General features: G+C 35.6%; 1 protein-coding gene across 3 annotated transcripts in view; it reads left to right on the top strand.

The window, feature by feature from the left end:
• nek11 (NIMA-related kinase 11) overlaps positions 1–13366 on the top strand; it is a 111428-nt gene continuing 98062 nt past the window's right edge. For all 3 annotated transcript variants that reach the window (XM_077214970.1, XM_077214972.1, XM_077214973.1), the window contains exons 1-2: positions 1–45; positions 426–633. In XM_077214970.1, the coding sequence (XP_077071085.1) occupies positions 455–633 (179 nt within the window). In that variant the 5' untranslated portion in view covers positions 1–45; positions 426–454. The remainder of the gene's footprint in view (positions 46–425; positions 634–13366) is intronic.

Below are 13366 nucleotides of genomic sequence, written 5' to 3'. Positions count from 1 at the left end.
ACAGGAAGTTCAGAGCAGTTGGTCGAACGAATTTCCGACCCACAGGTGAGGTTAGAAAAATCTATCATCAACTCTAATAATCATTTTTAATTCAAATAGAGAGAACATGTGTGGTGAATTAGATTTTTGTAAAAATGTTTTGATCATTAAATTTGTTAGGTGTGGCTATAAAAACTAAATTGCATTTGTGCAGTATATTGTTGTATTTTGTTTTTGCTACGCATGTTGACGAGAAAAAAAATAGGTGAAATATATGATGGATTATTGTTTTAAGTCATTCTTAAGACTCGAATGTTGTTTATGTTGCTCATACTCATGTTTGAATTCAGGAACATCAAATACCAAAACCCTAAAATAAGCAAAAGAAAAATAAATAATTCACGAGAGAATTTGTTGACATTGTCTCGACCTTCATCTCTTTGCAGTTTGGCTGCTCTGGATTCATGACTGAAAAATGCCCAGATTTCGTGAGCGTCCAGGTCAAACACACTGTCATCCTGCTTCCACACAAACATCTTCTGACCTGAGCAGCCTGATAGCGAACAGATACATCATTCAGCAGAGGCTCGGGAAGGGAAGCTTCGGCACTGTCTATCTTGTTAAAGACATAAAGGCAGTAGCAGCAGAGAGACTGTAAGTTAATACTTGTTCAAAACAATCACTTGAGCGAAGTTTGCACTATTTTCGGTTTATTTTGATTAAAAAAATATTCATTTTTGTTCAATAAATATACTGTCATTAAAATGTTAATTTTAACAATACAGAAACAAAATTATTGAAAAAAAAAGATTCTGAAAGCATTGAATCCCATAATAATTTAATAAAACTTAAGAGTAGTATCAAATTATATGATTAACGTCATATTTTTAAATAAGATGGTTTCATTTTAAATATAGTGATTATCTCTAAGGTGGACACCCAATTGAATGTTGTTAAAACGTATAATTTTAATTAAAATATAACATATTAATTCAAATGACTTTTAACATTCAAAAACAGACTAGCTTGATTGTATTGGTAGTAGACTGACTTTTTTCCAATACTTCCCTTCATGTATTTACAGTAAACAATTGTTTTTTAGGAAATTTCTGTAATATAATAAAAAATATTTTTGATAAAAATTATTTTTATCATGTTTCAAAGGTTGTAGTTCCTATTAACCAGACTGACTTATAAAAGGTAAAATTGTGCCAATAGCTCCCTGTATGCACAGTACACAATTGGTTTTTTATAAAAACATTAGGCCTACTGTAATTCACCTAAAGGTTTTTTTTCACCTAAATGTCCCAAAGCTTGTGGTAGGTTCCTAGTGATCAGACTGACTTATTACTGGTGAAATTGTGCCAATACCTTCCTGCAATTCTCCAATTCACCAGATGGTTTTTATTTTTATTTTTAGTTATCAAATTATATTATAATAAATTATATGTTTTAACCACTTGGTGGAATTGCCATGTGCTGTGGTAGCGCGTCAAAGCATTCTCGAGTATAAATACGCTGCTATAATTCATGTTGTTGATTTTGAAGTATATTTTATGTCAATATACAATGGTTACATAATGTTAAAACTAATCGTGGTATTGATAAGACTGCCGACTCTATATTAAAAAATTAACTTTACCGCGCTCCGAGAGCCCTCTAGTGGTTGGGAGCAATTTCCGCTGTGTTGCGGTGCGGCTTCATTTTGTTGTGTTGTGTTTCCCGTGGTGTTGTGGCTCATTTCCGTTGTGTTGTGGATTCATTTCGTTGTGTTGTGAACTTATGTTTGCTTTTTAAAGTTTGTTGTGTTGTGCACTACTGGGTCACCGTAATAATCTGATCCCCCGTGCATCTACCAACCCAGAAAATGTGAAAAGTTACAACCCAGTAAACCTTTGTTTTGGTAAGCCTTTCACTGCAAGCATGTAAAAAAATAAGCCGATCAGATTTCGCTCCCCTTCTGACATAGGAAGGGGATCTTATTATAATATTACCGCCCATGGCGCCCCCATTAGGTTTTCGCAAGCGATGCAATGGAAACAATTTGAGCAAAGCAAGCAAACTGTTCCGTCGTTGCTGAACAGATGAGCACAACACTATTTGACAAAAATATTTCACAGCTGTCTTAAAAAGACCTAATGGAACTGTCAACTTGTGTAAAAGTTGATGAGATGAATCAATGTAACTCCACAACATGAAAACGACATGTTTTTGCTCTCACCCAAAAAGGGGCAAATTTGACAAGCTATAATAAATTATCAAATAGTGTTGTGCTCATCTGTTCAGCAACGACGGAACAGTTTGCTTGCTTTGCTCAAATTGTTTCCATTGCATCGCTTGCGAAAACCTAATGGGGGCGCCATGGGCGGTAATATTATAATAAGATCCCCTTCCTATGTCAGAAGGGGAGCGAAATCTGATCGGCTTATTTTTTTACATGCTTGCAGTGAAAGGCTTACCAAAACAAAGGTTTACTGGGTTGTAACTTTTCACATTTTCTGGAGGGTATTTTGATCTGAAATTTCTCAGACACATTCTGGAGACGTCATAGATTTATATTACATCTTGTGAAAAGAGGCATAATATTTCACCATTAAGGACCTATCATCCTGCGCCATCTAGAGTTTCATGACAGAACTTTGTATGACCACCTATTTAAATAGTGTCTATATTGTTTTATCATTCCAAATGACTGAATGAATGATAATGCAAATAGAAAAAAAAAATTTGTTGAGTTATCAAAACAACTGTGTATTTACAATATGTATTTCAATACATTGTTAAAAAATTATATAAAAAAGAAACATGATAATTGGCCTTAGTTGGTAGCATGCCTAGTTCATAACAGGTTTTGAAGTTTTCTTACCTGTTTGGCAAAAGGGAAGTTTGTCTCTGTTTTCTCTGCACTGATTTTAAATTTCTACTGTATAGGCAGCCGTGTTTTATTGAAATCCCATTTTGAAGTAAACAGTACCCCTTTAATGCATGGCTTTTACAGGGATTATTAGAGGTTTGTCCTCCTACATACTTTGTATTAAATTATGTATATGTTTTTTGTGTAGGATTTAATGAGTTATTCCAGATGCATCCTGTGCGTGAGAGAAAATATGCATATGCACAGAATTAATATTGTTGAAATAATTTAAATTATGGCAATATTGAAATTGGTCTTCAAAATTCACTACTCTTGTCCGGCCACCCGAGAGCAGCATTGGTCTTTGTTACTAACCAGTCATTATTGTTTTCCTTTGAGATGTTACTACCAACACATCTATTATTCTTTACGATCATAAATGGTATAAGATCAAACTCTCTATTATACTTTCATTAGAGAGCAAAATGTATCATTTTAATACTCTCATGCTTGATCCAGTTTTCATTGTTAGTAAATATTATTTTTTCTGTATAGGTGCATTTGTTAGATAGAATAAATGGCCTGTCACTGGAATATTAGCTAAATTACATAAAGTCTTATGCGATTTACTAGATTCTCATAGCTTTTTACATTCAAATGTTAAGAGTCCTGAGGGAAGTTTTGCTGGTATCATCTGAATGTGTTGTGAAATATGTTGTGAAGTTGATTTATTGCTTCTGTAGAGGCCTGCAGTTTTAAACAGGCAGGTTTGCTTTTGATACAGAGATAAGAAAAGAAAAAAAGGAAATTGTGAGTCATTATTTCAGGAGGCATAAGGTGCTTTGGTGATCGTGGCAATATTACATCCTACCCAGATTCAGTTTGCAGTGAATCTCCCAGTAAATTAAAACCAACGGGTCTTAGTTTATGAGGACATTGCTCTCAGAACAGATCAAATGTTTGGGTGTGTCACTTCTATATTTACTACATGGCTCTTGATTCTGGTGCCAAAATATCTTTGTATAACCAGCACTAAACTATTGATAATTTTCATAGGCAACTGATTTTCTACATACAGTAGTTTCATGTTTCTTTATAGACATCTGAGAATCACAATGACACTACCATTCAAAAGACGTCTCTTATGCTCAGACAGGCTGCATTTTTTAAATCAAAAATGAAGTAAAAACAGTAATATTGTGACACATTATTACCATTTTAAATTTTTTTTATATTTAATGTATATAGTATTCCTGTGAAAAAGCCGAATTTTCAGCATCATTACTCCAGTTTTCAGTGTCACATGGTCCTTCAGAAATCGTTCAATGTTGAAAAAAGTTGTTGCTTAATTTTTGTGGAGACTGTGGTGCATTTTTTCAGGATTCTTTGATGAATAGAAAGTTCAAAAGAACAGCATTTATTTAAAAAAGATGCCTCTACTGATATTTTTGATCAATGTAATATGTCCTTGCTGAATAAGTATTAAATTCTTTAAAAACAATCTTTGAAAAATCTAACTTTTATGAAAACAATTTTGTGAAACTCACAATGAAATAGTTTAGGCAAATGAAACCGCTATTTACTCAGTCATATCGTTCCAAATCCATAATCATTTTTTCTTCCGTAGTACCCAAAAAAAAGTTGTAAAAGAATTGTGATAGTCACTCTTTTAATGGCGATGCAAAAGCACCATAAAAATATCATAACTGTATTTCAAGTCTTCTGAAGTCACATGATAGTTTTGTGTGAGGAACAGACTGAAATTCAATTTGAAGCTGTATATGGGCCATTTTAGCAACTGCCATTAAGATTAATGGGATTGCTAAGAGATAGTTTCATCTGTCAACCTTGAACTGCGGAGCCCTGTCCTCTTCACCCCTTTTGCTCACCACATTTATTTAGCCGTTTAGAGTTTAGAACAACTGATCTCATATTATCCTTCACATATTGATTTCTACAGTTTTTGGTCTGTGAGTATAATTAGATTCATAAACGGAAAACACCATTTGGAGAAGAGCAAGTTGTCTGTTCATTTGATGGTTTTCATGAAAGTTTTCATGAATTCAAAATCTTAATTTTTTATGGAATATTGCAGTATTTATTATAAATAATTTATCAATGCTCATCATAATTTTTTTAAATTCATATGCCCTTGTAATCTTTAATCAAAATTACTTCCTCTCACCCTACATTTTTTCTTGTTAGAGAAGCTGTTTCTCTCAGATGTACGTCACAACAAGCATGAAAAGTCTATTGCAACTTCTGTTTCATGCTGACTTTAACTGTTCTCTCTGTCTATCACGCTTGGTGACACAGCCTCTCTGTGAAACCCATATCAGACGAGGAGATGGAACTGGAAGCTAGAGAAATGCTGGTGGAAATGGAGGCCAATTAGGAAGAGCGCCACACTTCATCTGCCCACGGGCGGATCGCGTCATGCTACGGGTTACTGTTCCTTTAGCCCTGAGCTTTCTGCTTGTTAGTCCATCACAGCTGTTTGCCAGCGTCTGACCTGTCACATGCAGAGTGCTGGCACCAAACCTGAATGCCCTCCTTCAGGAGACCACCACACCTCCTGTCCCTTTCTCCACTTATGCACCAGTTGTCCTTCCTTAGTCTTTTCTCAGCCTTAAAAAAAAATCCTGCTGTGTGTGTGTTTTGTTGTTACTGCCTCAGTGGCTCTTACAGTGCTATGAACTCCTTTGTTTCTTTGTGAGAGCCAAATGTCAGTGCTGGGCGCTGTGAGCTGGGACTGCCGTACCTCTTTCCTCCAGCTTGCTTCTCATTGGGCTTTATTAGTCTAGACAAATTACTTCCTATTCTGGATTTGCCCCAAAAGTAGGGCTCACATCCTGTGGGTCCCTTGGCACGTCTTTGCAAAAAGCCTTCAGCATTTCCTTAAGTGCATCCTAGTCTTCCTGGAATTTTATAGGCAGTTGGACTGGGCTTTGGCACAAATTTCATGATTTGATTAAATTCAGATTTACAAGCTTGTGATTCTATTTGATTTTGAATACATTAAATTCAATTCTATAACATTATAATAAATACTAGGGCTGGGAAAAGTATAATCGCGATTAATCGCATCCAAAATAAAAGTTTGTGTTTACATAATATATGTGTGTGCACTGTGTATAATTATTTTTTATATATATAAATACACACACATGCATGTATATATTTAAGAAATATTTTCATGTGTATACTGTATATATTTATTTATAATTTATATTATATATAAATATAAATATTTTTTATATATAAATAAATAAAAATTATTATATGTATACATGCATGTGTGTGTAAAATGATTATACACAGTGCACACACATATATTATGTAAACACAAACTTTTATTTTGGATGCGATTCTTTTCCCAGCCCTAATAAATACATTTTTAATGACCTATTTATGTTTCTACTCATTGTTTTTAAATAGTGGCTGGCATACAAACATAATGGATTTATTCAAACATACATTAAATATTGAAGAACTTTTTTTTTAATCTATTTTTTTATGTACAGGATGTTTTATGACACATTTGTTTTACACAAAGTTGTTTTGGCGTATTGCATACCTCTGGTCTGTGTTTGCTTTCACACCTCATTTATCACTTAAAGGGCACCTATTATGCAAAATTCACTTTTACATGGTGTTTGAACATAAATGTGTGTTGGCAGTGTGTGAGCAAAACCACCCTAGAATGATAAAAATCCACCCAGTGTTTTTTTTTTTACAATCTCAATAAATCATAAGCACTGTCTCAGAGCGAGCTGTTCCAAGATTCGGCTCAATGTGACGTAGAATTGAGCAAAGCCCCACCAATGTGGTTTGATTGACACTGTGGTTTTGGCATAGACATTCTGAGGCGTCTTGGTCCATTCTCATTTGTGTTTCTTCTGCCGGAGTCTCTTCATCATCTGGGTCTGACTCCGGTTCAAACATGTACGGCTGAATGCCATACAAAACAGCGGGTCTCATCTCTCACTCTCAGCCATTCTGCTTCTACCGACTGTTTATTGCTATGGGTTTGCAAGTTACGTCCTCATCTAAAGGCAGGGCGGGGATATGCAGCTCATTTACATTTAAGGTGGTTCACGCCAAGACAGCTCTTTTTAAAACAGACCCCAAAAATGACATTTTCAAATGGTTATAATAAATTAATTGTGTGCACATTTGTGCTGAAACTTCACAAATACATTCTGGGGACACCCAAGACCAATATTACATCTTGTAAAAAGGGGCATAATAGGTGCCCTTTAAAAGTCACATAGAGACTTGCAATATAATACACAAGTCAATTACTTATGGGCCTTATTTTGCATGAGAAAAGAGCAGCTCAGACATTCTGCTGGACTTTTCTTTTTTTGTATTCTTTTTGTGTCTGGAGAAAGACAATAATGAAATGGGGTTTTAATTAAATTAACCATTTCTTTAAGATTTCAAATATTCAGTGTGACACAATCTGTGTTTTATCCAGATGGGGAGCCATTTTGAGAAGTGTGACCTTTTTACACAAACTACAGCTTTAGTAACAAAATGAATGTGTGCAGAGAAGTCTGTCATCTGCTCTGGTGTTCATTAATAGTATCACAAATGTGCCAAAAGTACCACTGTGGGCGCAAGGGTGATGTTGCATTCTAATTAAATCCATATACATGGAACAAAGAAGATTACCGGTATTATATAGTAGGTGTGTTATTTGAACACCTTGTCCTGGTTGACGTATCACAATTCATATTGGAATAATTCATTCACATAATTAATCTTCATCAGTGTTATTGTAGTATTCTTTCTATAGGCTACTATTATAGATTTATTAATATTTTTTATTATCTTTTTAAATACATTTTCAGGTTTCAATTTCAGTTAAAGTTTTAGTTATTTTCTTGTATGCTTTTAATGTTTCTATATAGCTTTTAATATTTCTATTTTTTTTATTTTAAGATTTAGTTTTAGTAATATTCAAGCTTTAAAAAGAACACAAAAGAACCAGTGGTAATACAAAACATTTGAGTAACGAACAGATCGAAATTTGTTGATTGAAGTTGAAATCAGTCCGGGGTGCGTTTCCCGAAAGCATCGTTAGCAAACTGTTGTTGCGAGTTCCATTGTTACCATCATGGTTCAATGATTTGGTGTTTCCAGAAAACAATAGTTTCAACTAGCATTCGCAAACAGCATTGCAAACTTACATGGTTGGAACAATCTCTGGATGTGGTTAGAAGCATAGTTTCTTGCTAAATGAAATTAAATGACATGTGGACATGGACACAATAAACATTTAGTACATTCTACTGTATACTGTTTTTTGAAGAGTGCACATGTGCGTCAAATGTGCAAGGGAACTCCAGAGTATGATGAATGAGGGAATCCTCAGTGAATCAATCAAATAAAGAAAAATTACATGGAAGAGAGTAGTAATTAGGTGGCATGTTCGTTACAGCAGCATCTCAGAGATCTCGAATAGATTAATTAGCAGAAGGCAACGCACCCCTGATTAGTGAACCATTCATTCAGAAGGCTTTGGGTATGGATGAATCAGTTCATTGAAAAGATCGGACACAGACAAATCACTCATGAAGTTTTTTGTACAAGGAGTGTTTGTGATGACAGAATTGGTTCAATTTGAATTTAGTCAGATTTTGAATGGTGGAAACAAAATGTTTATTACAGTCGTCTGAGACTGCTGGTTTTATCTCTTGACCTCTTGACCCCCATTGAGTATTTCCATTTTAAATGTGCAATAGGTGTCTCTTTATGACAATGTGGCAGTCATTTAAAACAAAAAATTAGTGACTAGCGGATCTGGATCATTCTGAATATCATTACCGTATATTCTCCTCTAAGAGGCCAGAGGCAGCTAATCTCACTCAAGGAGGGGAGCGTTTCTCTCCATTTGGCCCTGCTAGCCCACCTTCAGCTTGTCCTCTGTGGATTTGCCTGTCAGACAAGATTCCCTGGAGACTCCTAGCAGCAGTGCTTATTTCTGCTCACCTCATGATCCCACTTGGGTCCAGGTCCACCAGAAATCTCCCAATTTGTTTTCAAGTGCCCAGACTCTTGTATAGACTGGTCTCTCTCTATCTCTCTCTCTTTCTCTCTCTTTCTCTCTCTCTCTCTTTCTCTCTCTCTCTTTCTCTCTCTCTCTCTCTCTCTCTCTCTCTCTCTCTCTCTCTCTCTCTCTCTCTCTCTCTCTCTCTCTCTCTCTCTCTCTCTCTCTCTCTCTCTCTCTCTCTCTCTCTCTCTCTCTCTCTCTATCTATCTCTCTATCTCTCTCTATCTCTGGCACTCTATCCTTTCCTTGCACACCTCTGCATGACAGAATTGGGGCTTTCTTGGTTGATGCTGCTACAGCCGTTTGATTCCAGACCTTTAAACTGGTTCATTTGCTGACCTGGTTTATGTATCATGGGAATTTTCTCTCCATTTATTATTTTACATTACACATCAGGGTAATTGCAACGGTACCTTTTAAGGTTATCCGGCCTTAACAACACCTCAAAAAGTAAAATATTTTGCCACATTTATAGAGAGAGTTGCTCAGTTACTATGGTTGATGATAAACATTATCATTTGATATTGTAGCCAGGCATTTTCTAAAATTGATTTATTGGTGTACTGTATGGTGTAATTATTTTCTGCAAAACCTCCTCACAGATAGGTTGACAGTTCAATTTTGGCCAAGGCTTTGGTTATATTAATTCAACATTTACTGTATTCTCATACCTGCTTCCTCTGATCTCGAGGCTGAAATAAAATATGGAACCATGCAGGTTAAAATTGCAAAGGATTGCTGTTGGTTATTTGCTCAGCTTTCCTATATCCTTAAAATAGATCTTAAATTGCCTCTACGCCTCCAGAGAGAGACTAAGAAATGGGACATGAACACGTGTTCAATTATTCACCACAGGAAATTTCAGTGATTGATGTTTTTTATCGATGGTACCGTATACCATTTTCCATCTAAAGAGGTCTAGCTAAGCTTTTCTTTACATTTTCCCACATGTATAATGCCTGGAATTTAAATAAACATGCATTGTGAAACAACAATATGGGAAGGTTAAAATTTAAAGCACACAATTAGGCTAAATTAAATAGATTTCTTATTGCACTAAGAAATAATATAATCACTCTGTATCACATTTTTCATACTTATGTCTCCCTATTAGAGAGAACAGACGCACTTTACTTTATTTATCTTCAGAGATAAATGTAATATTAAGATTGGACAGCAGTATATTTTTTTCCATCTCAAAGGAATTCAGATGACCCATATCTGTCATTGACACATTTTTAAACTAGAAACTGTAATCATTTATGGAAGGGGTTCAATACTGTATTACAGTCTTGGTAAGAAAAAATAATATAGGAACATATCTGCTTTGACATGAAGGAATGTTATTATTTAACAGACTAGATATTGATTAGTAGATATTTACAATTACAGGATGAGAGTCTGATACTGAATGAATTTTCATGTATTTTTCATGTACAATAGCAATAAGTGCTGAGAGTTTTCATTGCCTCATGCTAAATGTTTATAAAAAGATTACTTTATTAAAGCTGCAGTCCGCAGTTTTTCCTCTTTGTCGCCATCTCTGTTCGAAATTTGCAATTGCAGTTATACACGGAATTATCAACTTTACGTGGGTTGTGCCTCGGCACGGCACAGCGCGGATGAATCCAATGTTTTGAGGAGAATGTGCGGCTGTCAGTCACCGTGCGGTGTGGATAGTATACTGTCATTCGGAATCACAGATCTACTTTTTGGAAGTATGACCAACGTGAGAATTTTCACCTGAAAATGTCACCTGAACAACTAGCCTAAGTAACATCCACTTTTGTTCTGACCAACTAATGGAAAAAAAGCATTGCAGTAAATCGCGCTGATTAAATATAACAATCGCTTATCATATCTTGTCAAACCGTGCAAATTATACTTTGTTCTCAAATTGTTAACATCATCAGCATTGCGTGACTACATTTAATGCCCTTCAGGTTGCAGTCTCTTTGTTTCGGTAGCCACTCTTTTGTATTTTACAACGGGTGAATCTCCAGTTGTCACTGGTGTTTGTCGTTTGAACCTTTCTGGATCCGCCATCAAATTGATAAGTTTAATTATATCAAGTGCTGTGAGAAAAGGCTATAAATCTCCACTTCCATCTTCACACGCAATATAGCCTACTATCCGAGACACTTTCTTTATATGTACAGATGTGACGTAATGACGCAAAGACATGCTCGAATTTCCTGCAGAAATCCACCAGTACCACTGGAATTAAAAACATTATTAAAAGCTTACCGTTTTGAATCGAGTTTAGGCAAGCAGATCGTTTTGAACACTGGCTGGTTATGTACTTGCTCAAATTCTTTTTGGATAATTTTTAACCCAAAAAAGTTATGGACTGGAGCTTTAAGCACATTTATTAAGTGCCATCTTACCACAAGAAGATAAAATCCCTTAAATGTTTTCATCCTATAATAAACTGTAGGATGATGTTGATGATCAATTGTGAATAATCTAGTTTATGCAGTAATTGAGTGGATACTTTACTTGAAAGGAAGTGGATAAACACAAACATATCTTAGGTGATGTGACAGCTTTATGGATGATAATATTATGTTGTTGTTTTGATCTCTTGTCATTTAGGGTAGAGGCTTCTAATGTAAATCCATAATGCAGGGTGTAAACTGCTTTCCACAACATCAGCTCAATGGTTCATTAGATTGGTCTTGTGACATAATGCATCATAAAGGTATGTTAGCTATAATGATACATGAGAGGACGTGGGCAAGACGAAATTAGATTTTTGAAATTAGACTGACCTGTCATACGTCAGTGTAATGATTCTCTTTGTGTCTCTTGCTAAAGTGAGTCCTGCTAATGTGAACTTCAGAATGGTGTGACCTATAGTATTTGTGCCATTAAAAACAGTTTTTATGTCACTTCATCAAGTTTATCATACTGGACATTGTTTGTTAGTGGTGGTAAAGACTTGTGGTTAAAACCCTGTAGGTTCAAACTTAATTTATAATTACTTTCATAATTTATTATCTTTCCTTCATAGAACACAAAGCTTCTGCTCTCCTTGGCAAGTTGGTGATCAGGTGTGAACAAAAATGAGATGGGAGGAAAATTATATTTCAATACTTTTGCATTTGCTCGCAAAACTTTTACATTCTCTTGCAAAACATTTGTGAGTGAATGCAAAACTGATAATGGAAGTAATATGAGGAAAGGGAGGGTTTTTTCTATTAACTTTTGTTGCAAGCGAATGCAAATTTTCCTATGTGAAAAGCAAACATTATTCGGGGGAACAAAAAAAAATTGAAATATAATTTTTCCTCCTATCTCATTTTTTTTCATCACCATATCCTCTTAGAGGCTCTATAGCAAGTTCACAAAATCTTCCTGAACGATTCGTTCATGAAATCAGACTGATCTGTTTCAGCTCACTGACTCATGATCCAATACATAACAGCGATTAATCGCTGTCGTTTTGTCACACAGCTATCCATTGCCCTCAGAAGACTTAAGGTACGGTCACATTTACCACTGTGGAATTTCAAGAGGAATCCGTGTGATCGGAGCAGAAAAGTTCCCCACTCAGATTTCGCTTGTGTTCAAGTTGGTCACACGAATTTGCTGTTTTCACCAACTGAAAGCTGGTTGGTTTGAAAGTGACTTCTGTGTGAGATGTGCTTCATGCATCAATGTATTTGCCTGTGAATTCGCACCGCATTTTTGATGATGTGACCCCCTAAATAGCACACTAGTCACATAGAGGACTTTTGTGTTGGAGCTTAAAAGCTCCAGTGCCCATACTTTATAATTGTATTCAAAAATATGACCAGCACAAAATAACTCAAGACATATGGGTTTGGAATAACCTGAGCCACCAGTGATGAAAGAATCTGTATGACTCCATTAAGGACTTGCTTTCTGCATCTTTAAAAACACATTAGCTATTAGGCCCGTGTCTCAGCTTCTGGGAAAACGTGAAGAATGAGAGCAATCCATGACCAGCATTGCGGTGCTGAAGTGCACTTTACCTGTTCCCTTTGTTGTAATGATTTTCAAGTAGGAAGAGGAAAGAACAGAATGTTGAAGTAGAGAGAGGTAAATGAGAGTTCTCCTTCAACGAGCCGAGAACCAATTTACAACAAAACCAGGAGGCAGATGCAGTGCGTTCATCTCTTTTGGTGGTATTTGATTAACTCCCTTAAGGTCTGGCAATAATGTCACTAAAATATGATTTTAAATCCCTGCTTTGTGTTAAATGCTCATTTGCATTTTTCTTCTTGCTAAAAGCCGATGGGATTAAATTAGCCGCTCTGAGCATTCCTTATTTGTCCCTTTAACTTGAATTATGAAGTGCATAAACTTTGATCTGCAGATGTGGCGATCATATTTTGCTGCCGACTGGAGGAACAATTATTCTCCACAGAGTCCCTCTCCATTTTTTTATATAGATCATTCTTAGTTTTTAAAAATGGCAAATGATCACAAGGTCTGCATTATTCAAGACC

This window comes from Siphateles boraxobius, unplaced genomic scaffold, assembly GCF_051911475.1.
Source record: "Siphateles boraxobius isolate OS27281-9 unplaced genomic scaffold, OSU_SipBor_1 68, whole genome shotgun sequence".
NCBI lineage: Eukaryota > Metazoa > Chordata > Actinopteri > Cypriniformes > Leuciscidae > Siphateles > Siphateles boraxobius.
The sequence above is the reverse complement of the archived record's forward strand: the minus strand, read 5'-3'. Positions and strand labels throughout refer to the sequence as shown.